Source organism: Erinaceus europaeus, chromosome 15, assembly GCF_950295315.1.
Source record: "Erinaceus europaeus chromosome 15, mEriEur2.1, whole genome shotgun sequence".
NCBI lineage: Eukaryota > Metazoa > Chordata > Mammalia > Eulipotyphla > Erinaceidae > Erinaceus > Erinaceus europaeus.
The window spans coordinates 34,212,205-34,239,064 of NC_080176.1; the positions used below are offsets into that span (position 1 = coordinate 34,212,205).

Consider the following 26,860-nt stretch of genomic DNA (forward strand, 5'->3'; position numbering starts at 1 on the left):
GGGGAGCTGGGGACTCGAACCTGGATCCTTAGACCAGTCCTTGCGCTTTGTGCCACGTGCACTTAACCCGCTGCACTACCACCCCACTCCCAAATAAATAATTAAAAAAAATAAAATAATAAAAAGAGACATTATATATTTTATATTTGTCTTTTCCATCCTGAACCCGCATCCAGTTGTTATCTATAGGAAATTTAAGTGTACATATTTTAGTAATCCTATTTTGATCATTTAACCAACCTCCTCTTCTTCCAAGGTTTTTGCCTCATTAAGAAAGAACAAAACCCTAATATGAAACATGTCAGTAGTTGATGATTTTGGTGAAGTCTCAACTTAAAAATCATACTCTTCCTCCATTTATTGGTGCACAGTGCTATTTTCTGGCCATCCCAGCCTAGTTAGCATGTGAACTTTCCTTCAGCCATCTTGGCCAGAGCACAGCTGTGATATGCAGAATAACTTGAGTCCTTGGGTGACTCTAGTGCATGAAAACACTGGGTGGGAGAGGGAAGATAAAGAGAAAAAGAAATGCAGTGCATTTTTAGGATACTTCTCCTATAGTACTTGAAGTACAGAAGAATTGGGATATGCTAGAAGTTATTCAGGTTAAGGAAGTTTCACTTTGGGGAAGTTGGATTTTTGTCTTGATTTACTTTCTTCTACTTTTCTGAAAAAATCTAATAAACCTATATGAAGGCCTCAAAATCCCCTAAGCACAAGAGGACAAGAAGTACCTGAATAATTCTAGGAGCTTATCTTTCTTGGTAGCTTATCTAACTTGATTCACTACAAGAAGTCTCTAGCAGTTGTACCACTGCTCTTTGAGTTACATCTGCCTTCAGTATCACTTCTTTTCCTTTCCTACCCTTTCTTTTCTTTTCTCTTCTTTTCCTTAGGTAGCAAAGTACAGACTGTAGAATCCCTGCCTAATTTATATTTAAGTTATATATAAATTACATTCATAAATAACATTTGAAAATGTTGAAATATCAGTAAGGGCCCATTTATTCTTTATTGTTATTTTTAAGATGCTATATGATCTATTTTTTCCATTGCCCCTTTTTATGTTAATTTTATTGCATTGGGAAAAATAATTAAATTATCAAATAGCTGGAACATATGAAGCTTTGAATGAGTATAATTCTTGTAGTCCTACCTAAATAACAAATGTAAAGGACAAGATGATATTTATTTATTTTATTTGTGATTAAAAGCGGTCAGCAAGACTTAAGATCACTGTTGGTCGTTCTACACCATTCTTACTACCAAAGTTCTGTGTCCCCACCTTACCAGCTGTAACCACCAGAGTGAGCACTCTCTGGTAAAACATTCTTTGTGAATTTGTTTCCATATAGAATTGGTTTCTTTATGGATTTTCCCACAATTTACACACACACACACACACACACACACACACACACACACACACTATAGGCCTAAAGACCTGTATTCTGTCCAAATTCTTGTTGTTGGGAGTGACTAGGCTTCCTTTTAACCATTTTCATGCCTTTAATTTAATTTTATTTTATTATCGACTTTAAATGGAAATAGTATGTTAGAAAATATTGTATTCTCCCTGAGACTCGTTGTAATAATTAAATATGTAATAATTAAATAGAGCCAGATTAAAGCCTTTAGAGGACAGGATTTGAAATATCAAATCTTATATCAAAAGTGAGGGAGGAGCTACCCTGTTGTTCCTGTTCCCCAGGTATATATTAGTTTGCCTTTTGGGGAACTGGCACTGTTGATAGTACTATGTGAAGCTGCTTAGTCTCTACCAAGATAAAAACTTGGTGATTTAGCAGTTAGTAAATATTTTTTAAACTTTTTAATGTTACAATAGAGACTCTTAACTCTTTAAAAAAAAAAAAAAAGAACATTAAGAGATGACCACCGCTATTACTTTGTAGAGATTCTGTAGGGTTTAAGGAAAATGTGATTATTATTACTTGAGATAAAAGCGATCTGAAAGGCACATATTTTCTGAGAAAACAGAACTACCCCACCCAAATACAATATTCAAATTCCAAGGCCATCTGAAATCATTAGTCCTACACTTAGATTCCAACACCAACTACCTTAATTTCTTGTGGTGAGTTATATGTTATTCATTTTCCCCTTTAATTCACTCGAGTGTGCCAATAAAAACAAAAACATCATTTATAATTTGGGAAAATAGCTATGCTCACCACTATACCACCAACACATCCAGTTTCACAGTTTATAGTTTGTCCTTATGTTGAGGTCAGGGTAGAGATTACCTCCCTCTGCTCCCCACCCCCATACCCTGCCCCAGCACTTAGCTCCTTCAGTTTAGCAAAGCCTAAGGTATTTTTAGAGTTCTCTATCTCTGTATCTCTCTGTCTCTGTCTCTCTCTCCATAAATAAAACTTTTTAAAATAGCAGTGAAATGGGTCTGTATAATACTTGGTTTAGCATACCACCTTCCTTTCTTGGGAAGGCCTATATTTACCTAAGACTTTAAAGGGAGGTAAAGATATTTTTAGAAGCAATTTAGATAAGCAGATACTTAACACCCGAAGGGCTGCTCCAGATTAACATTCAGATGTAAATTCTGGGTGCTAATTTCTTATGTAAATTATTGGATCTGTGTACATTCTTACCCTGCTGGGAAGCAGTTGATTGTCTAAAGGAGTGAGGGCAGCCTAGTTTTAGGTCTCTACAAACTGCTTTGATTACTTTTGTTTGTGTTTACAGCTGTTCTGCCCTCCATTTAGATTACTTCTTAACCTACTAGTTGGAGATAATTAGAGAATGCAAATCTGCTATTGTGAAGTGCAAACCTTGGGTAGTTTCTTAAGGAAATGCAGATGAACTTTACAAAGAAAGGTCCTCTACTAGTAGTCCCCCCTCCTTTTAAAGTCATTTGCTGCAGGAATCATGATTTAAGGACAACATTCCAATATAACTCTTACAAAATGAAGCTATTTCAGGGCAAGTTTGTCAAGTAGATTGCTAATTGTATGCTCACAAATATTCTTGTGTGTTGTAAACAAGCTTGAATTCTTTCCCTGGTCTTCCAGGAATCTGTAAAAGAAAGATCCCATCTTCTTTCAAAATTAGTTCAGATAGAATTCAAAATTACCTTACCAGAAGTCATATGGGTATTTTTTTGTTTGTTTATTTGCTTGTTTGGTTATTTGAAGCTATAATTGAGATGTAAGCTGTTGTGAAATGTTTCTAATGGTGAGAAGACAGAATTTAAAAAAAATTTTTATATTTATTTATTTTCCCTTTTGTTGCCTTTGTTTTTATGGTTGTTGTAGTTATTATTGTTGTTATTGATGTCATCTTTGTTAGATAGGACATAGAGAAATGGAGAGAGGAGGGGAAGACAGAGAGCTGGAAAGAAAGACAACTGCAGATCTGCTTCTCTGCTTGTGAAGTGATTCTCCTACAGGTGGGGAGCCGGGACTCGAACCAGGATGCTTATGCCAATCCTTGCGCCACGTGCACTTAACCCGCTGCGCTACCGCCAGACTCCCGAGAAGACAAAATTACCTCATACACTATATATTCAGATCCTCTGGGTATTGAAAATATCATTTCATAAATCCCACCTTGCCACTTTATTTTAATATTTTTACGAACATGCATAGATTACTTTGAACCTTAAAGTGAATTAACTAATGCTCTTTGCAGTTTTTAAACAAATGTAATACATATTATACATGTATTTAATACATATAATACATGTATTTAATTAGCTAGTCTGAACCCCAAGATTGATGGCTTGGAGGAAAGAGTTAATAAATGTCACAGAAGGAAAAAAAAAGTGAGACCCTTGGCAGGTGGGCATTATTTTCAGAAAAGTCACAAACTGAACTTTGACATTTATCCTTGATTTTGCAACCATTTTTGACCTTGAATTCTTTCTGACCTGTTCTTGGACTCAGGCTTGCCTTCTGTTTCTTTCTTATGCTTTTTTTCCCTCAAGAAATGACCTGGACAACGTGTTAGGAAAGCAGGAAAATCAAGTAGAATGTCTTTTTTCTGCTCCAGAATCCCATCCTAGGTGGGTACCACACTAGGTTTGGTCATTGGGTCTTTCTAGACTCCTCTTCACTATGACAGTCACTTGGACAATGCTTCTAATGATGTTTAGAAATAATTGACCAAATATATTGTAGGAGATATTCTATTGAAATTGACTGACTTTTTTTCTCACATTCGGCTGGGAGTAGTGATTTGGAGCAAGGATATCACAGAGATAAAGTGTCTTTTTCATAATAATATATCAAAGCTACACTATCAACATGCTTCATGTATGTTAATGTTGCCCTAGATTCACCTGGCTGAAGGAGTGTTCTCCCTACTCTTTTTCTCCCCTTTCATATTGTGGAAGGGGATCATCAGCTCACACTCAAAGCTCACACTACCTCCCTGAGAACAGATTATCTACATAAATTGATTGGGATTTGACTACAGGGGAATTTGTCTCTTTTTCCCTCCATTTATTGATTTACCTAGTCATTTGTTTATAATACTTTTCATGAATAAGTATTTGGGGGGGAGGTTTGGGCTGTATCTAATGCTATATTTATTTTGTTGCTCAAACTGTTAACCACGAGGAGCGCTTTTGGTTAGTTCATGTGTCCCTTATGTGTATTCCCACCATTGTGAGATTTTCTCTAAAACACAAAGTAGGGTTTTTCTCTTGTTATAATAGGCAGAACTTTAATTATTATTACTATTATTATTATTTTGTTTTACCAGAGCCCTGCTCAACTCTGGTTTAAAGTGGTACAGCGGATTGAACCTAGGACTTCAGAGTCTTAGGCATGATAGTCTTTTTGCATAGCAATTATACTATTTCCCCAGCCCTAGATTTTTTAAATTTTTTAAAAAATTTTATTTATTTATTTTCCCCTTTGTTGCCCTTGTCTTTTTATTGTTGTGGTAGTTATTATTGTTGTTGTTATTGGTGTCGTTGTTGTTAGGACAGAGAGAAGTGGAGAGAGGAGGGGAAGACAGTGAAGGGGAGAGAAAGACACCTGCAGACCTGCTTCACTGCCTGGTGAAGGGACTCCCATGCAGGTGGGGAGCCGGGGGCTTGAACCGGGATCCTTACACCAGTCCTTGCACTTTGCGTCATGTGCGCTTAACCTGCTGCTCTACCACCCGACTCCCAGCCCTAGATTTTTTTTTTTTTAAAGAGACTAAAAAATACACTTCTCATAGAATCCAGACATTTAAGTAACTGCTACTTTTGGCCTCTAGGTGTCCTCATATCACAAGTTGGAATAGCCTTAAAACTTTTACTAAAAACTATTTGTGCTTCTTATTTTGTAGTTTTCATTGTACGACAGAAATAACTCTGAAATCACCATTATTCCACAGAAAATCTTGTTTTCTTCATACGCTCTTCATACTGTCTTCTTGATGCTAGTCTTAGTAAACCCAGAACCAAATAGCTACAATGTGCTTCTTTGAGAGATCTCATCAGAAATGCCACCCTCTAATCACGAGTGACCTTTGTGGCTCATAAAGCCACACCTTATAAGGATTCACCAGCAAGAATGAAGTAAATGGGTGATGACGTAGCCCAGGACTGGCAAATTCTGGTTTATCAGTCACCTCCCAGGATTCGGCTTTGGAAAGTTGGGTAACAGGGCTCAGTAAAAGCAGACAAAGAATGGTCTAAAGCATAGTGTACTAACCACAGCAGACTGAGATCTTGGAGCATTTTTGAGTCATAGAGATGCCAGTGAGTATGTAGTAACATCTAACTTGGAGTCAAAAAACTTAGGTTCCAGTCCTACTTTTTCTGCTTCCTTGGGGCATGTCCTCAATCTTTATAGACCCTAGTTTCCTCATGTGCATACCAAAGAGATTAGATAAAATTAGTATTACGTAATCATAGACACAAATCTCTCACAATAATTCATCATTTTCTGAACCCATCTTAGGGATTTAAAAGCTAATTCTGCCTTTACATGGCATGTAATAAAGACTGGATTTAAGTATTCATTTTTGATGAATATATATATTCTTTAATATTGCCTATATACATGAGGAAAACTGTCTGTTTTTAAAGACTATATATTAGCGAGAGAGAGAGAGAGAGAGAGAGGACAAGAACCAGAGCATCACTCAGATTTACCCCATGCTGAGGATTGAGGAGTGAACTCTACACTTCGTGCTTGAGAGTTTAACACCTTACCCATTGTTCCACCTCCCAGGACATTTGTCTGTGTTTTATTATTCAGTTATTGCTATTTAATTTACTTTAAGTCACCCAGGCAGTGGCTAGAGCACTGCCCTTACAAGCATGAGGTCTTACATGTATCAGACTAATGCTCTGTTTCCGCCCCCCCAACAAATAAATGAAAGCAGGCACCCTCCATTAAAAAAATAATAATCTTAATTGGGTGTATAAGAAAAATGATGGGGGCCTGGTGGTGGCACACCTGATTAAGGGCACATATTACTATATGCACAAAGACCCAGGTTCAGTCCCTTTCTCTCTACCTTCAGGGGTGATGCTTCAGGAGCAGTGGAGCAGGTCTGTGGGTGTCTTTCTCTTTCCTTCTCTATTTCCCCCCTCCTTCTCTACTTCTGTCTTATCCAATAAAATAGAAAGAGAAAAAAATGACAGCCACAAGTGGTGAATTCATAGTGTGGGCATCGAGCCATAGCAATAAAAATTAAAATACTAATAAATATGGTAGTCTGGTAGTAGCACAGCGGGTTAAGTGCACGTGGCACAAGGCGCAAGGACTGGCATAAGGATCCCAGTTCGAGCCCCAGCTCCCCACCTGCAGGGGAGTCACTTCACAGGCAGTGAAGCAGGCGTGCAGGTGTCTATCTTTCTCTCGCTCTCTCTGTCTTCCCTTCCTCTCTTCACTTCTCTCTGTCCTATCGAATGATGACGATATCAATAACAACAAGAATAATAACTACAACAAGGGCAACAAAAGGGAAAATAAATAAATATTAAAAATAGTAATAAATATATACAGATGAAAGGAAAAATCATGTTTTCTTGACAAATTTAAAAATAAGATGCTGTATTTGGGGCGTGGGAGGGGGGAGTAGGAGATCTAAGTATATTTAAATGTTTTCCAGCTTTAATATCTATTTTTAATATTTATTTATTTTCCCTTTTGTTGCCCTTGTTTTTTATTGTTGTTGTAGAGCATTTTATTTGACTTTATTTGAAGGGTGAAGGTGTGGATTAAATTATATCTAGCAAGGAGTATTTGTGTGCATATTTGTAAAATCAGCAATCCTGAAATGTCCCACTATGATCCAACAACCCATTAGGAGTATAAATTAAGTAACATCAACATGTATAACAATAAAACTTTAAAGTTGTATAGGTGAAGCCAGACACTGATAGAGTTTTCAGCTAAATGAGTTTTTGTTCATTCAACTGGGTTCCACTTCTTTACATGTATAGGATAGAAGCCTTGTCCTCAGAACATTCTATTTTAAAAGTAGAATGTTTGAATAATTATTTATTAGTTTTTAATAACTCCTAATTATGTTTATTAAAATTTTGCATATGCTTTCCAAGCATTTTGGAATATCTCTATGAATCTCTGGGATTTGAAAACCACTTAGGAAATATCAGATTTAATGATTTTGAGGTTCCATATAACACTAATATTCTAAGGTGCTTATACTAATTTTCAAATTTGTATAGACTTGTGGTTCTATCTAGTTCATTCTTTTCTCTAGAAAGTCGGGGTTATAGAACAGTTATATCACTCCTTCTCAGTAACAAACAGCTCCCAAGCATCCTGTTTTCCATCAATAGGTAACCATGAACCTCTCGTTATTGAATTTATCCACACTTTTTTGGAGGATAGCTAGTAATGTTCTGCCTTTTGGGGTAAGTCATAATAAAGATACTACTTCTTAGGGGAAATCTGTTTCTAAGTCTGTAAATTAATGCAAATGAATGATTTGTTTAGCAAACAAATCTAGTGCACTGTTTAGATCTTTTACTCATTTTTATTCATATTACTTTTTAAATTTATTTTACCGGAGCACTGCTCACCTCTGGCTTTTGGTGGTGTGGAGGGATTGAACCTGGGACTTTGAAACCTCAGGCAGGAGAGTCTCTTTTCATAACCATTATGCTGTCTACTCCTGCCCTTTTACTTATTTTTAAAATAGTTATTGATATATTATCACCAGGGATATAGGTGGGGCTTGGTGCCTGCACAATGAATCCACTGCTTCTGGCAGCCACTTTTCCCCATGATTTTGTTTGTTTGTTTGTTTTGGTCTTCTATTTGATAGGCTAGCGGGAAATTGAGGGTGGAGGAGGGGAGTCGAGAGGGAGAGAAAGAAAGCCACCTGAAGGTGGGGGACCATGAATCTTTAACTTGGATCTTTGCACATTGTAAGGTATGTACTCAACAGTGTGCGTCACATCCCAATCCTCCATTCAGATCTTTAAAACGATTCCTAGTGGGACCAAGTGGTGATGTACTTGGTTGAGTTATACATGTAATAATGAGCAAGGACCAGGGTTCGAGCCCACAGTTCCCATCTGCAGGGGGGAAGCTTTGCAAGTGATGAAGCAGGGCTGTAGGTATCTCACTGTCTCTCATCCTCTCTTTCTCCTCCTCTCCTCTTAATTTCTGGCTACCTCTATCCAATAACAAATAAAATTTTAAAAATTTATAAAATAAAAGAAAATACTTCCTATCTTAGTATGTTAGAAGTTGGTGAAAGAGGGAGTCGGGCAGTAGCACAGCGGGTTAAGTGCACATGGCGCAAAGCGCAAGGACTGGTGAGCCCTGGCTCCCCACCTGGGAGGGGGGGACTTCACAAGCGATGAAGCAGGTCTTCAGGTGTCTATCTTTCTCTCTCCCTCTCTGTCTTCTCCTCCTCTCTCCATTTCTCTCTGTCCTATCCAATAATGACATCAATAACAACAATGATAATAACTACAACAATAAAACAAGGGCAACAAAAGGGAGTAAATAAATAAATAAATAAATGTTTAAAAGAAAGTTGGTGAAATAATCTGTTTGTCCCTAATGATTTTAGCTCTGTATCATAAATGTTTTTAATTTCTTTTTTGGCGTGTTGAATAGTACTTTTTGTCTTTTCATATAGCAAGCTTCCTATGTCTTATATCATTGTACGTTACTGGACTTAAAATGAAATCTTGTGCAAATTCACTAACCTTTAAAGCCTCAGTTTCTTCATAAATGAAAAGGAGGTAATTAGGACCAGGCAGTGGCACACCTCATTAAGCACTCACATTAAAGTGCTAAAGGACCCAGGTTCAAGCCCCTGGTCCCCACCTGCAGAGGTAAAGCTTCACGAGTGGTGAAGCAGGCCTGCAGGTGTCTCTGTCTCTCTCCCTCTCTATCGCCCTCTTCCCTCTCAATTTCTCTTGTCTCTATCGAATAATAAATAAATAAAGTATATTTAAAAATAAAATGAAAAAGATAATTATACCTAGAATTGTTGAGAAGCTCAAATAAGATAGACTATACAGTCTTTACACTGTCTTTGATTTATGTAAACTGTTCTATTACGTCAATTGTCATCAGTACCATCATTATCATAAATGCCCAATTTCCAATCTGTGATTCCTGCTCTTTAGTCGGAATGGCAGTGGTAGAATTTTTTTCAATATGCTTGTAAGTAAAATAAATATTATGAGTCATATGTATGCATAACTACTTTTCTTTTTTTTTAAATATTTTAAATATTTGTTTATTTCCTTTTGTTGCCCTTTTTATTGTTGTTATTATTGTTGTTGTTATTGATGTTGTCGTTGTTAGATAGGACAGAGAAATGGAGAGAGGAGGGAAAGACAGAGGAGGAGAGAAAGATAGACACCTGCAGACCTGCTTTGCCGCCTGTGAAGGGACTTCCCAGCAGGTGGGGAGCCGGGGCTCTAACCGGTGTCCTTACGCCAGTCCTTGCACTTTGCACCACCTGCTCTTAACCTGCTGCACTACCACCCGACTCCCTCTTTTTTTCTTTTATTTATTTATTAATGAGAAAGATAGGAGGAAAGAGAGAAGGAACCAGACATCACTCTGGTACATGTGCCTCTGGGGATTGAACTCGGGACCTCATGCTTGAGAGTACAGTGCTTTATCCATTGCGCCACCTCCCGGACCACCATAACTACTTTTCAAAGATGATGTTGTAAATAAGATTCATTTAAAATTGTTACAGAATTTAAAATAATATTTTTATATATTTCTCCATCCATAAACACTAAAAGTTAAATTTGAATTTTTCTAAGATTTATTTTATTTACTATGCAGAAGTGTTTCACATAAGGTAGAGAGAAGGAGAGACAGACAAGCCAGAGACTAAGGGGAGAAGTGGAGGAGAGAGAAAGAGAGAGAGAAAGAAAGAAACAGCATCACTCTGGCATTTGCAATGTCAGGAACCAAACCCAGGGCTTCATGCTTGTAAATCAGTATTTTAGCCTATGTGCCACAATACAATTTACCCTAGAAAAAAGGCTTTCATTGACTTGTTTTAATCAGGTGCCCACCCTTGGATCAATCAATGATAGAAAGGTGAAATATGGGATCCCAAGTCAGTCTGGAATCTCGCTACAGGAATCACATGATTAGTGTAAGGACTATCATTTCTTATAAGATTTAAAGAACAGTACTTTGCACCAGTAAAGCCATTCTCTATACTCTTGCTGTGTAATTATCAGTTTGTTGCACTTACAACTAACTACAATGTTCTTAGAAGATACAGTTGAGGGGACCGGGCACTAGCGAAGCCAGCAGGTTAAGTGCACATGGCGCAAAGCACAAGGACCGACATAAGGATCCCAGTTCGAGCCCCCAGCTCCCCACCTGGGAGTGGGGGGGGGTTCACCTCACAAGTGGTGAAGCAGGTCTGCAGGTGTCTGTCTTTCTCTCCCCCTCTCTGTCTCCCCTCCTCTCGATTTTTCTCTGTCCTGTCCAACAACAATAACATCAATAACAATAAGCACAACAATGATAAAACGACAAGGGCAACAAAAAGGAAAAAATAGCCTCCAGGAGCAGTGGATTTGTAGTGCAGGCACCGAGCCCCAGCAATAGCCCTGGAGGCAAAAAAAAAAAAAAAAAAGAGAAGAGACAGTTGATTCAACTTTGTATCTTCCACCTAGGACCTGTTGTAAAATATTTTTCATAATTGATGAACTAGTGAGTTAGTGTAAAACATTATATTATGTAAAGTGGTTTTGTAAATGTTGTCATAGCTAGTAAAAATTTAGCAGTTTTGAGTTCTAATACTAGTCCATTCATTTAGAAGTTAGAATTTTCTGTGTTCAATCATTTATTTATCTGTGAACCATAAAATATAGCATCATTAATGTTGGTTAAAAACATTAGAACTCTCTTTTCAACTTTTCTCAGAGGGATATATACGATAGATTCACCTTCTGACTAGATTATATGACTTTAAATTTAGTCATTTCCATAGAGACATCTCTTCTCCAAATGAACTATAAGAAGATAAAACAGCTTTAAGTATCTCACTGTACCCTTCTTATTGGTTTTAGGTTTTTGTCAAGCAGGAAAGGACTTGCGTTTGGTATCTCTGTGTATGGAACAAATCGATATCCCTGCAGGATTCCTTCTGGTGGGGGCTAAGTCTCCCAATCTTCCTGAACACATCCTAGTGTGTGCTGTAGATAAGCGGTTTCTACCAGATGATAATGGGAAAAATGCACTTTTAGGTGAGTATTCGTGTCTATAAAATAAAGTATATGTTTATTCTAAACTATTGTAGAATTTTTTTAGAAAACCACAAAATCATTTGTTTATTGAATAATTTAATTTAAGCGTGGAACCTTTTGTCATTTGGTAACTTAAAAAGTAGCTGGAGTGGGCTTATGAAATAGTTCACTGGGCTTACAAATTAGCTCACTTGGATAGATTGCTGCTTTGCCCTGTGTACAACACAGGTTTGAGCCAGACCCCCACTGTATGCTGTAATATCTTCATTAATGAAAAAAGGGAGGGCAAAGAGGGAGAGGGAGAGAGAGAGGACACAGCACATGTGATGCTGAAGATTGAACTCATGACCTCATGTTTGAGAGCCCAGCATTCATCCACTGTGCCACCTCTGAAACCACACATGAAACACTTTCTGTATCTGAAAAGTATCATGATTTAATTGAATGGGGGCACAATTCATATGTGGCTCTAATAGACAATAGAAAGATCTCTCATAATTCCACTTTGCTCAGTTATTCCTCCTGACTGGACTACATCATGGTAAGGTAACACATAATTTCACCAAAATATGACATTTCTTTTTCTTCTTTTTTTTCTCTCTCCTTCTTTTTTCTTTGCCAGTATCTGATATTTGGTGTCTACATGGTTCTACTGTTCACAGTGACTGTTTGTTCCTTTATATTTTAATAGAGTTTGAGAGATTTAGAGAGAATGAGAGAAAGAGGAAGAAACTTGCAGCATGTTACACTGCTGGTGAATCTCCCCTCCTTCATGTGGGAACCAGTGACTTGAACCCAAGTTCATTTTCTTTTTATTAGGGTTAATTAATGGTTTACAGTAAATACAGTTGTTGGTACACATGTAAAATTTCTTAGTTTTCTGCAAAACACTTTCACCTCAAGCCTGAGTCCTTCTCCACCATCAGCACGAGGACCGGAAAGTCCCCCTCAACCCACAGTCCTTCACTTTAGTGCAATACACAAAACCCGGTCAAAGTTCTACTTTGTGTTTATTGTTTTTTTCTGGTTTAGCTCACTTAACATGATTCCATCCAGCTCCATCCAAGATGAAATGAAGAAGGTGAACTCATGGTTCTTAATAGCTGTGTGAACCCAGATTCTTATACATGGAAATGTGTGCACTCTACCAGGTGAACCACCACCCAGCCACAGATTTCATTAGTCTATGTAAACCAGAATGAGTCCAGAGATAACACTTTGGAATTAGTACTGAACTTAAGTCCAAGATTGTCACCTAGTACTTGAGCAAGTACTTGGACAAGCTGCTTATCTGCTTAAAGCCCAGTATTCCCTGCAGATACACAGGAGGCAATAATGACAATTCTGTAAGGTTGCAGAGATCAATGAAATGATGTTTGTAAATATTTGTCATAGTACCTAACACATGACATGATTCTGTCATCCATATTACTGCCACAATAGTTTCACTAGCCTTGTAAATGGATATATATTATTATTACTTTATAGCTTTTTTTTCTTGTCAGGGTTTTTGTTGAGATATAATGCGAAGTTTCTCTTCCTTGAAGGTTATTCAGATCTATTCTTTTTTGTCCTCCTCAGTTAAAAAAATAATAAATTTAAAAAATTATTTTTATTTATTTGATACAGAGAAATCGAGAGTAGAGGAAAATAGAGAGGGGAAGAGACAGAGACAGAGACACCTGCAGCCTTGCTTCACCACTCATGAAGCTTTCCCTCTGCAGGTGGGGACCAGAGGCTAGAACCCGGGACCTTGCATACGTAAAAAATGTTTTTAACTGGAGTACTGCTCAACTGCTTATGGTGGCTGAGAACTGAACCTAAGACCTTAGAGCCTCAGGCAAGCAATATGTAGTAGGTGTACAATATTTAGTTGTTAGGTGGATAATAATAAATTTAACTGTCTTTTTATTGGTTATTTAATAATGGGCTACAAAAGTACAAGACTACTACTACTAAGATTACAGGGGGATAATTCCACATCATATTCACCACTGAAGTTCTGTTACATGGACCACCCCACCCCCATGATAATTACCATAGTTCCCACATAACCTTTTTTAAAATGTTGTTTTTATTTTAATGAGAGAGAGAGAGAGACCAGAGCACTGCCAGTGGTGATGGGGTTGAACCTGGAACCTTAGAACCTCAGGCCTGAAGTTCTCTTGCATAACTATTATGCTTTCTCTCCAGAGACAGTGTGGTCACATTTTTTTTAACATTTATGTTTCAAGTTTCTATATTTCACATATGAACAAAACTATCCAGTCAAACTGCCCATTATTAAATGTTCAGAACTGATATTAGTATTCAGTAATTGTGATGTCTTTATCCCCAGGATCTTTCTCTCTCCCCCACCCCCCAACACTGAGGCTATTACTAGGGCTCATGTCAGCATGAGTCCACTGGCCATTATTTTCTTTTTCTACATAGAGCGTGAGATAGAGAGAGAGAGAGAGATGAAGAGAAAGAGACAAAAAGAGAAGGAGAGATACCACAACACTGCTCCACCACTGGTGATGCTTCTCTCCTGTAGAAGCTTGAACCTGGGTCTTTGCACATGTGACATGTGTGCTCTGATGCGTGAGCCATCTACTGGCCCCTTTCCTGTGGCCATTTTCTTTCCTTTTTCTATATCCTTGTTAATTGGGTCATGTCCTCTTCTGGCACAACATGATGGATTCATTCCCTTTATCTCTGCCTTTTACTGTGTTTAGGAGAGGGAGGGCAGGACTGTAAAGTTGATTTCCAGTGAACCAGAGCATGGCCTGTCATCTTCCTAGCCTCCATTTCTTCTCTTGACGTCTGCTGCTCTAAGTAGGCCACTGAAAGTTGTATTTTGCTTGATTAATCTGCATGAAGAATTTGTTAATCTCAGTGAATAATGAGTTTGGGTTAAAGATGGGCTTAATGAAAGGGAAGTGGAAATCTCAGGAACTCATGCCAGAAAGTGCAGCCATATCTCACAAAAACTAGAAATTTTCCACTGCCCTGAGTTCACACAACACTGTTAATATTTTACTAAGTGCATAGCTACTTCTTTTTCAGAGTTTTCTTTGTTCCCTCTTACTTCGTAGATGGCATTTATTTGACTTAGCCCCAACTCCTGTTCCATTTGTTCAAAAGCTTACAAATTCAGGCGCTAGTGCCATCTGACTGACTCTTTTTATATTTACTACAAAATTCAAGACTAGAGATCTGACAGTCCCAGACTGGATTAAATATTGGTCCACAGTACAATTAGGTCTGGCCATAGAGGGTAAAGCAGAGAACTAGGACTAAGACCAACAGGTTACATGAGAAGAGAATACATGACGAAGAAATAATGAACATTTCTAGAACCAAACTTTACTTTGGTAGAGTGACTTACTTATGTGTACCATGTGTGGGTGTGAAACCATACTTCTAAAGTCTAAAATCTTAAGAGTTTGCAAAAGTTAAATTACTAATAAAAATATGTTCAGAACTAAATCTGTAACTGTGAAGTGATACCTGCTTACTGATCCACACTTTTGACACACAATATGTAAATAACAGTTTTTTTCTTTTCTTTTTTTTGTTTTGTTTTGTTTTTTGCCTCCAGTGTTATTGCTGGGGCTCGGTACCTGCACCATGAATCCACTGCTCCTGGAGGCCATATTCTCCCCTTTTGTCACCCTTGTTGTTTTATTGTTGTTGTGGTTATTATTGTTGTTGTTATTGATGTCACTGTTGGATAAAACAGGGAGAAATGGAGAGAGGAGGGGAAGACAGAGGGGGAAAGAAAGATAGATACCTGCAGACCTGCTTCACTGCCTGTGAAGTGACCTCCCTGGAGGTGGGGAGCTGGGGAATTGAACCAGGATCTTTATGCCAGTCCTTGTGCTTCATGCCATGTGCCCATAACCTGCTACGCTACTGCCAGGCCACCCTGTTTTGTTTTTATTGATTTAATAATGGTCAGTAAAACCGTAGGATAAGAGGGGTAAAATTCCACACAATTCCCACCACTAGATTTCCATATCCCATCCCCTCCACTGGAAACTTCCTTATTCTTTATCCATCTGGGAGTATGGACCCAAGGTCATTGTGGGATGCAGAAGGTGGAAGGTCTGGCTTATGTAATTGCTTTCCCCACTGAACATGGGCATTGACAGGTCGATTCATACTCCCAGCCTGCCTCTCTCTTTCCCTAGTGGGGTGGGGCTCTGGGGAAGCGGAGCTCCAGGACAAATATGTCGACATAAATAAAAAACAGGAAAGCTTACAATCTGGGATACAGAAATCTGGTGGTGGGAATCCTGTGGAATTGTACCCCTTATCCTGTAGTCTTGATGATCATTATTAAATCAATTAAAAAAAAAAAAAGCCCTGGGACATTTGTTACCTCAGGCATGAATTATTTTTTCTATAACCATTATACTACCTTTTTTACATAACCTCAGCCCTCATTATCTTTTCAGAAGAGCACTTTCTATTATAAAATAATCTTACTAAAATAGCTTTTTTTGGAACCTAGGAGCTGACTCACCCACTAGAGTGCATATTTTGCCATGTACAAGGACCTGGGTCTACAGCCCTCAGCTACCATATGCGAGCACTATGACAAGGGGAGCTTCATAAACGGGAGAGCAGTGCCGTGGTATCTCTCCTCTCTCTGTCTCTCACCCTTTGACAGGAGTTGTGGAACTGTACAGGCATGAAGCTCTAGTAAAGAAATCTTACTGGTTAAGCGCAGGTGGTGCAAAAGCGCAAGGACCGGCTAAGGGTCCGGGTTCGAGCCCCCTGCTCCCCACCTGCAGGGGAGTCCCTTCACAGGCGGTGATGCAGGTGTCTCTCCTTTATCTCCTTCTCTCTGTCTTCCCCTCCTCTCTCCATTTCTCTCTGTCCTATCCAACAACAGTGACATCAATAATAACTACAACAATAAAACAAGGGCAATAAAAGGGAATAAATAAATAAATAAATAAAAAGAAATCTTACTGACTGAAAAAACCATAAAAATAAGATAATAATAATTAGTGATCTTATTTATTTTATTATGATTTTATGAGAGAGAAAGATCAGAGCACTGCTTGGTTGACCATTGAACCTGAGACCTCAAAGCCTTGCATGAGAGTTTTTTGCATAGACATTATGCTATGTCTCCCACCCCAATTCATGCTTTAAAAACAAAATAGTGACCCAGGAGGTAGAGTGGATAAAAATAAAATAGCCTTCCTTTTTTTCCCCTTTTAAATAATTTCCTAGGGATTAGAAAGTTACTGGGTCAGAGTTTATGAATATTTCTAAGTTTTTAATATGGAGAAATATTGTATCAATTTTGTTGACTTTGGTTTTCCTCTGTCCAGGATTTTCTGGAAATTGCATCGGCTGTGGAGAAAGAGGATTTCGATATTTCACGGAATTTTCCAACCACATTAATTTGAAGCTTACCACCCAACCAAAAAAGCAGAAGCACTTAAAGTACTACCTAATCAGAAGTTCCCAGGGTGTACTGTCAAAAGGACCCCTTATCTGCTGGAAAGGTAATGTCAACCTCCAGGAGAGAAAGGGAAGGGTGTGAGGATGTAAGGATAGTTACAAGTGGCCATACAAGGGCCAGAATCCAGGTGTACTTAAAATGTGAGATGCTGTGACAGTTTGAGTTGCTCTTTTTTATTTTTAGTAAAAAAAAAAAAAAAAAAATCAAATTTAGGAAAGTGTCCACCTCTGTATTTTTCTCTTGGGAATATAGAACATAGCTCTTACACTAGAAAAAAAAAAAAATTAGACTTTTTCAGTGAGATAAGCCAGAAGGAGAAGGATGAATACCATTTGATCTCACTTGTAGGTGGTGCTTAAGAAGCGAGGCCAAAAAAAAGCGGGGGCACATAGTGTGGTATTTGTACTGAATAAGTTGTATTTGCAGCTAAGCAAAATATTCTGGTCAAGAAGGGAGTGTGAGGATGAGAGAGGAAAAGGCTTCGGGTAGCCAGGACACTGGTGAAAAGATGCTTGAGTTGGTGGTAGGAGTGGTATGCAGACATCTATCATGAGGAAAGAGGAAATTGTACTCATGTATCAACAGCACTCCTGTAACCTATTACTTTCCCAATTAAAAATATTTTTTAAATGTCACCTCCAGCCAAAAGGAAAAAAATAGAGAATTCTTTCTAGCTTTCTGTCATTTAGAGAAAACTCAAAATGTATGCTCTGGTTCTCCCATTCTTTCTTATTAGAAGAAAGAGAGAAAGAAAGAAAGAAAGAAAGATAGAAAGAAAGAAAGAAAGAAAGAGGGAAAGAAAGAAAAAAGGAAAGGGAAGGAAAGGGAAGGGAAGGAAGGGAAAGGAAAGGAAAGGGGAGAGAAAGGAAAAAAGAAAAAAGGAAAGAAAAAACTATAGGAAAAAATGGTTGCTAGAAGCAGTGGATTCAAGTGCCAGCACTAAGCCCCAGTGATAACACTAGTGGCAATATAAATAAACAAACAAACAAACAAACAGAAGAAGATTAGGCTAGATGGACTCTAGGCAACTGTCTCACACTCAAATCAACCCTGGATAAGAGATTAACTTCTGTTTGAAAGCCTATTGAGTTTATATATAAATTCTTGATATTTTAGCTTTGGTCTTATGCATAAAATTATGTTAACTTATATTATTCATAAATAACTTTCCCCCAGTCTAGTTTATGAGCAACAAAACTGATTGTAATTTTTTTTTCATCAGAGGTATTGCTGGGACTCAGTGCCCACAACAAACCCACTATTCCTAGCAGCCATTTTTCCTTCTCTCTTTCTCCCTCTTTTTCCTTTGCTTTTTTCTTTCCCTTTTTCCTCTTTCTCCTCCTCCTCCTCCTTCTTCTGATGATTACAGAGACAGCAATAAATAGCATGAGAGAGGGAAAAAGAGATATACTCCACTTGCAGCCTACTCTACCACTCTTGAGACTTCCTCCCTGCCGGTGGGGCCTAGGTGTCTGCTCCTGGCCCACCCCATTGTAAATCTAACAGTCACTTTGCTTTACATACATAATATCTGGCCTTACAAAGATAGATTCTCTTCATCTAAAAATTAGGGAAAGAGAGATCTCTTACAAGAAAATTAAATACAACTGATTGTTTATTTTTTAATTTCAATTTTAAGTTTTGTTTTTACCAGAGCACTGCTCAGTTCTTTGTTATGGTGGTACTAAAGAATGAACCTAGGTAGGACCTCACAGCCTCAGGCATGAAACTGTTTTTGCATATCCATTAAACCATCTCCCTGACCCAAGAATAGAAATTTTATTTTAGAGATTTCATGGATCACGCCCCATCAACTGTTTTTTAACAAAATACTGGTTCTCCTTACACAATGTGACCTTATTCCTTTCCAGAATGTAGAAGTCGACAATCCTCTGCTACTTGCCACTCTGTTAAAACAAACACTTCAGTGTCATCAACTGTGACCCCAGAAAATGGCACAACTAATGGATACAAGTCAGGATTCATTCAGACGGGTAAGGGGTATCTTGGAATCTCAGGCAGCAGGTGGATATTTATGGCATTTTAAAGTTACCAATAAATGACTTGAATACATTTTAAAATTGAATTATTACTTAAACTGCTATTGGAATTAGAACCAGCATTGAGATGGTTCAGTGTGTGGGTGATCAGGAACCCACATTCCAGCAGTCCTGCAGGTACTAGGCAAGGGACATAGAAAAGAAATGACAGTTGGTAGCAAATTTAGCTTAAGCATAACTGAATTGTCTCCCAAGAAATCTGACAGTAGGTATTAATGGGAATCTAGACATGAGGACAATCTGCTTATAGTTATCAAATGACATGTACCAGGAACATAATTATGGACTTCCAGATTTAAGCTCTAGCTAGGCTACTGAGCATTTAAAGGAATATTATTCTAAAAGGGACAGAAAAGTAAGATTCTATGGTAGGACTGATGATCATAATGAAAGAATTTGGGATCTGGTTTTTAGTGGTGCAAGAAGGGCTTGGTCACAGATAACCAGGTAAAGTTAGTGCTTGAAACTAGATTACAGTATCAAACAATCAGCATAATGGCCAATCTAAGACTGACCAGATAAATTACTACTCTAAGGCTCTCAAAATTCTGACAGTTAAGAGGAATGTATTAGGCTAGGATCTGAGGTCAGGGTGAGACTCCAGGTAGCTAGAGGATTGAGAGGTTCAACTAGGTATGCCACTGCCTAAGCCCCAAATTTGTTAATATTTTTAACTCACTTTTTAAAAATTTTTTGAATTATCTTTATTTATTTATTGGATAGAAACAGCCAGAATTCAAGAAGGATGGGGGAGATAAAAAGGGAGAGAGACAGAGAGACACCTGCAGCCCCACTTCACCACTGGCAAAGCTTTCCCCCTGCAAGTGGGGACCGGGGGCTTGAACCCTGGTCCTTGCGCATTGTAACATGTGCACTCAACCAGTTGAGCCACCACCCAGCCCCTCGCTTTTTTTTTTTTTTTTTATGGAATATAGTACAATTGTTGACACAAAGGTACAATTTCTCATATCCCTGTGGTAGGTGTCTGCAAAACATTCTCCCCTCCCCCAACCCCTGCTCATTTCCCAGAGTCCTTTGCTTTGGTGCAAAGGACCAAACCAGCCCAAGTTTACTTTGTGTTTCCCTTTCTGACTTTGTTTCTTAAATTCCACCTGTGAGTGAGATAATCAGATGTTAATCCTTCTCCTTTTGGCTTATGTTGCTTAACATGATTTCTTCTCTTAAAAGATTTATTTTAGGGGGTCTGGCGGTGGCACAGTGGGTTAAGCGCACGTGGTGCAAAGAGCAAAGACAGGCGTAATTATCCCGGTTCGAGCCCTCGGCTCCCCACCTGCAGGGCAGTCGCTTCACAGGCGGTGAAGCAGGTCTGCAGGTGTCTTTCTCCCCCCCCCCCCCCGTCTTCCCCTCCTTTCTCCATTTCTCTCTGTCCTATCCAACAATGAACAACATCAACAATGGCAATAATAATAACCACAACGAGGCTACAACAACAAGGGCAACAAAAGGGGGAAAAATTGCCTCCAGGAGCGGTGGATTCATGGTGCAGGCACCGAGCCCAGCAATAACCCTGGAGAAAAAAAAAAAAAGATTTATTTTATTTAACTCATCAGTAAGAGAGGGGGACAGAACCACAGCACCACTCTGTCACACACAGCACACACAGTGCCAAGAAGTGAACTTGGTACCACATGCTTGAAGTCCAGTGCTTTATCCACCATGCTACCCACCACTACTTTTTTATTTCCTTATTGGGGAGATTAATGGTTTACAGTCAACAGTAAAATATAGTAGTTTCTATATATGTAACATTTTTCAGTTTTCTGCATAACAATCTAATAATCCCCCTCTAGATCCTCCTCGCCATCATGTCCCAGGACCTGAACCTTCCCCTCCACCCCTGAGTCTTTAACTTTGGTACCATACACCAACTCCAGTCCAATGTCTGCTTTGTATTTTCCCTTCTATTCTTATTTTTCAACTTCTGTCTATGAGTGGGATCATCCCATATTCATCCACTTCTTTCTGGCTTATCTCAATTAACATGATTCCTTCAAGCTCCATCCAAGATGAGGTGAAGAAAGTGAAATCACCATTTTAATTAATTTATTTATTTTTATTTTCCCTATCATTACCCTTGTTTTTTTTTTGTTGTTGTTGTAGTTATTGATGTCATCATTATTGGATAGGACAGAGAGAAATGGAGATAAGAAGGGAAGACAGAGAGGGTGAGAGAAAGATAGACACTTGCAGACCTGCTTCACCACCTGTGAAGCAACTCCCCTGCAGGTGGGGAGCTGGGGCTCCAACCAGGTTCCTTAAGCCAGTCCTTGCGCTTCTCACCACATGTGCTTAACCCGATGTGCTACCACTCGACTCCCAAAATCACCATTTTTTTTGAGTTTTTTTTTTAATAATTTATTTCTTTATTGAGGAATTAATGTTTTACATTCAACAGTAAATACAATAGTTTGTACATGCATAACATTCCCCAGATTCCCATTTAACAATACAACCCCATTTTTTAATAGCTTACTCAGCTATCTGTTGTTGAACACCTGGGTTGCTTCCAAGTTTTGGCTATTACAAATTGTGCTACTAAGAACATATGTGTACACAGATCTTTTTGGATGGTTGTGTTGGGTTCCTTAGGATATATCCCCAGGAGAGGAATTGCAGGGTCATTGGGAAGGTCTCATCCTACCCTTCTGAGAGTTCTCCAAATTGCTCTCCACAGGGGTTGGACCAACTTACCTTCCTACCAGCAGTGCAGAAGGGTTCCTTTGCCCCCATAACCTCTCCAGCATTTGTTGTTGCTACCATTTCTAATGTGTGACATTCTCAAAGGAGTAAAGTGGTATCTCACTGTCTTTATTTGCATTTCTCTAACAATCAGTGGCTTGGAGCATTTTTTCATATGTTTCTAGGCCTTTTGGATTTCTTCTTTGATGAATATTCTGTCCATATCCTCTACCAGTTTTTGGATGGGTCATTGGTTTTTTTATTGCTGAATTTAATGAGCTCTTTATATATTTAGGTTATTAGCTTCTTGTCTGATATATGGTAGTAAAGATCTCCCATTCTGTAAGGGGTCTCTTTGTTTGGGTGGTAGCTTCTGTGCAGAAGCTTTTTAATTTAATGTAGTCACATTGGTTTATTTTTGTCATTGAAGATGTCTTTAAAATTTATGTGGAAAAGAATTCTGCCAATATTTTCCTCTAAGTATCTGATAGTTTCTGGTCTAACATCCAAGTCCTTGATCCACTTGGAATTTACTTTTGTATTTGGTGAAATATAGTGGTTCAGTTTCATTCTTCTGCATGTTTCAACCCATTTTTTCCAACACCATTTGTTGAAGAGACTCAGCTTTCCACATTTAATAGTCTGGGCACCTTTGTCAAAGCTTAGATGTCCACAGGTGTAGGGGGTTATTTCTGGGATGTCAGTTCTATTCCACTGGTCAATGTGTCTATTCATGTTCCAGTACCAAGCAGTTTTGATGACAATGGGTCTATAATACAAGTTGATATCTGGGAGTGTGATATCTCCAGTTCTGTTCTTTCTTCTCAAGATTGTTTTGGCAGCTCTAGGTCTTTTCTGGTTCCCGATAAACATTTTGTAGCTTTTTTCTCCTAAAAAAAAAATGAGTAGGACCTTGATGAGGATTTTGCATTAAATTTTTATGTAACTCTGGGTGGAATGTTCATTATCTTTCCACTTTCTGTCTTTTTCTGTTTCCTTGAATAGTAACTCATAAATTTCAGTATACAAGTCTTTCACTTCTTTTGTTAGGTTTATTCCTAGATATTTTATTGTTTTTATTGCTGTAGGAAAAGGAATTGATTTCTGGATTTCTTCTCCTTTTCTTTCTCCTCCCCCTCCCCCTCCCCTCTTCCTCCTCCTCCTCCTCCTCCTCCTCCTCCTCCTCCTCCTTCTTCTTCTTCTAACTTGGTATTTGCATAGAGGAATGCCACTGATTTTTGTATCTTAGTTTTGAAGACTGACACCTTACTATATTGCCTGATAATTTCCAAAAGCTTCCTGCTGTATTCTTTATATTTTTCTGTGTATCCAATCCTATCATCTGCAAATAGTGAATTGGACTTCTCTTCCAATCTGTATCCCTTTATTCTTTGCCCCTGCCTGATTGCTATGGCAAGAACTCCCAACATTATGTTGAATAGTAATGGTGATAGTGGGCAGCCCTGTCTAATACCTGATCTGAGGGGAAATGCTTCCAGTTTTTCACCATTGAGTATGATGTTGGCTGTAGGTTTGCTATATATGAACTCTACTATCTTGAGGAATTTTCTGTCTTTTCCTATTTTTGTAGTGTTTTGATCTTGCAGGGATGTTGGATTTTGCCAAAGGCTTTCTCTGCATCTATTGATATAATCATATGGTTTTGGTTTACTTTTGTTGATGTGATAGATCACATTGATTGATTTACATATATTGAACAAGCCTTGCATCTGTGGGATAAACCCCACTTAGTCATGATGAACAATCTTTTTAAAATACTGCTGTATCCAGTTGGCTAGAATTTTATTCAGTATTTTATCATCTATGCTCATCAGAGAGATTGGTCATTTTCTCATTCATGTGTCTCTGTCTACTTTTGGTATCAGCTACCTTCATAGAAGCTGGAAGGGAGTATTCCTGTATCTTCAGTCTTTTGAAAGAGCTTTAAAAGTGGAGGTATTAACTCTTCCTTGAAGGTTTTATAGAATTCATTTGTAAAACTATCTGGTTCTGGGCTTTTATTGTTGGGAAGGTTTTTGGTAACTGTTTCAATTTCTTTGACTGTGATATGCCTGTGCATATTTTCTAGTTCCTCTTTGTTTAATTTTGCAAGTTTATGAGTATCTAGGAATATGTCCATATATTACAGGTTCTTCAGCCAGAGCTAAGCAGTGCTGTGTGGCTTAGTGAGTTTCTGAAGAAATCCTGGTTGTATTTTGTTGAGTTTTCAGGTGATTTTTCATTCTTTTTCCTAGTTTATCAGGAGAATGATGTGAAAAAGTTCCTACTCCATAGTCACACCTCTGGACCACTGGGAGGGTAGATTAAAAAAAAATTTATTTATAAAAAAGGAAACATTGACAAAACCATAGGATAAGAGGGGTACAACTCCACACAATCCCCACCACCAGAACTCTGTATTCCAACCCCTTCCCTGATAGCTTTCCTATTCTTTAACTCTCTGGGAGTGTGGACCCAAGGTCATTGTGGGTTGCAGAAGGTGGAAGGTCTGGCTTCTGTAATTGTTTCCCCACTGAACATGGGAGTTGACAGGTCGATCCATACTCCCAGCCTTCCTATCTCTTTCCCTAGTGGGGTGGGACTCTGGGGAAGCAGAGCTCCAGGACACATTGGTGGGGTTGTCTGCCCAGGGAAATCTGGTCGGCATCATGCTAGCATCTGGAACCTGGTGGTTGACAAAAGAGTTAACATACAAAGCCAAACAAACTGTTGACCAGTCATGGACCTAAGTGCTGGAATAGTGCAGATGAAGATTTTGGGGGTCCCCCATTTTGTAGATAGCTAGTAGGCATATTTCAGTTAAATTCCAAAGGGTTTGTGGCTATACTAGGTTTTGTTTTGTTTTGTTTTGTTTTTCCTTTTTCTTTTTGCCCCTGAGCCTGAAATTTGATATGCCGGTGGATCCAAGTTATTGTCTAGGGAGATGATATCCTGGCTGGAAAAAGGACCAGAAATCTGGATCAGGGAAGAGAGTAGCTCCCTAATATGGGAAAGGGTTATAAATATTGTTGACTGTAAAGCCCATTGATGTGATGTGATCTGAGTCCCATAATCAGCTTAGGAGCCTATGTGACCTCAGCATCCCTCTAGATCTGAGCTCACATTCTGTGGTCATGAGTAGGTACATTCCATGCTGCCCCAATATCAACCCATCTTCCTCAGGTGTAGCAGGGAGGGTAGATTTTATCCTGAGTTACCACACTGGTTCTGTGCCCCTGATGTCAACATTTGGTCTCCTGCTGCTGTTCTAGCCTCTGAGCAGCAATAGCCATGGAGATTTGAGAACCCACAGTTAGTAAGCTTTAGATTTTTTTTTTTTAACAGTCTTTTTGTTACTAAAACTCAGACCCAGAAGTGGTATGTCTCAGCTGGACTGGCACTAGCCATTCCTGAGTATGGCCCTTAGCCCCAGGAATCTCTCCCACAGCCCCTTTCTGTCTATGAGCCACATGTGTCTGTACTCACATGTCACTTGGTGGTTTTTTTGTAGAGATCCTGGTCATATTTTGTTGAGTTTTCAGGTGATTTTTGTTGCTTTTCCTGGTTGATCAGAGAAAGCAAAATGCAGCTGCTGCTACTCTATAGCCACACTTCTGGAAGTCCACATTGACTGCTTTCTTCCTTTTTAAAAATTTATTTATTAGAATTGGAGAGAGAAAAATTGAGAAGGGGAGGGGGGATAGAAAGGGAGGTGCCTGCTGCAGCACTGCTTCATCTCTTATGAACTTCCCCACTGCTGGTGGTGTCTAGAGACTTGAACATATGTCTGCACTTAACTAGGTGCACCACCCCCAGCAAGACCTACTTTTTTGTTGTTTGTTTGTTTGTTTTTTCTAGTTCATATGCTTAAATTTTCTATATTCTACATATGAGTGAAACTTTCTGGTAGTTGTCCTTCACTTCCTTACTAACTGGAGCTTGAGGTTTCTTATTGGAAGAATGAAAATGTTCTAAAAAGGATTATGATGATGTTTGTACCAGTTGTTAAAGTTACTAAAACTCTACTAAATACTTGACATAGTAAGTTTATGATATCTAAAATAATCTTTAATGAAGCTATAAAAATAACCCAAAAACTATTGTTAGGGAAAGGTAAAATCCTTTAGAGTGGCACTATTTTATTTAATGTCTATTGTGATATGAGAACTATTTCAGACCGAAGAGTAAACATAAACAGCATAGGTCTTAGAATCAGAGTCCTGTTATTCAAGTACTGCATTTGAGTATATTGACTGGATTGTGGGATAAGCCTCTCAATTGTTCTGTGCCATGGTTTGCTCATTTGTAAAACTAGATATGATAATACATAATCTAAGCATTAAGTCATTCTAGCTACCATACTAATACTTGTGTGATATTTCCCCCAATTATATTTATGTATTAACTGTGTCTTTCCTTTTATATGCAGCGACTTTATGTTCATCCTGCTTATTCCTATATCTTTTAATATCTAGAAAATACCTGAAGATAAATGTTATTAGAATTCTACTTTAATTTAAATTTGTAGTCAGTGTTTGGAAGATTAGTAAATTATTAACATATATTGTTTTTCCAGGGTGGGGGTAGATATCATATTGGTTATGCAAAGAGACTCTAATCCCTGAGGCTCCAAAGTCCCAGGTTCAATCCCTCATACCACCATAACCAGGGGTAAGCAGTGCTCTGGTTTAAAAAAAAAAAAAAATATATATATATATACTGTTTTTTCCAAAAAAAGATGTTGTGTTTCCCATTGGGAGGAAACATGTTTTTATGTCCTCCTTTCTAGGGCAGAATAGAGATGAACTGATATGCTGTGTCCCTGTGACTGACAGTATGATTTCAAGATCATCAGACAGGACCACTTAATGACTTTTTCTAGATTTCTTTGCATATGTGGGTCCTCTTTCACTAGAAAAGTAATTAAAATGATGTTTTATG

General features: G+C 38.4%; 1 protein-coding gene across 4 annotated transcripts in view; it reads left to right on the forward strand.

The window, feature by feature from the left end:
* The window catches only part of GREB1L (GREB1 like retinoic acid receptor coactivator), a 295,678-nt gene that overhangs the window by 150,945 nt on the left and 117,873 nt on the right, over positions 1-26,860 (forward strand). For all 4 annotated transcript variants that reach the window (XM_060173567.1, XM_060173569.1, XM_060173570.1 and 1 more), the window contains 3 exons: positions 11,519-11,695; positions 17,026-17,202; positions 19,031-19,153. In XM_060173567.1, coding sequence (XP_060029550.1) covers positions 11,519-11,695; positions 17,026-17,202; positions 19,031-19,153 — 477 coding nt within the window. The remainder of the gene's footprint in view (positions 1-11,518; positions 11,696-17,025; positions 17,203-19,030; positions 19,154-26,860) is intronic.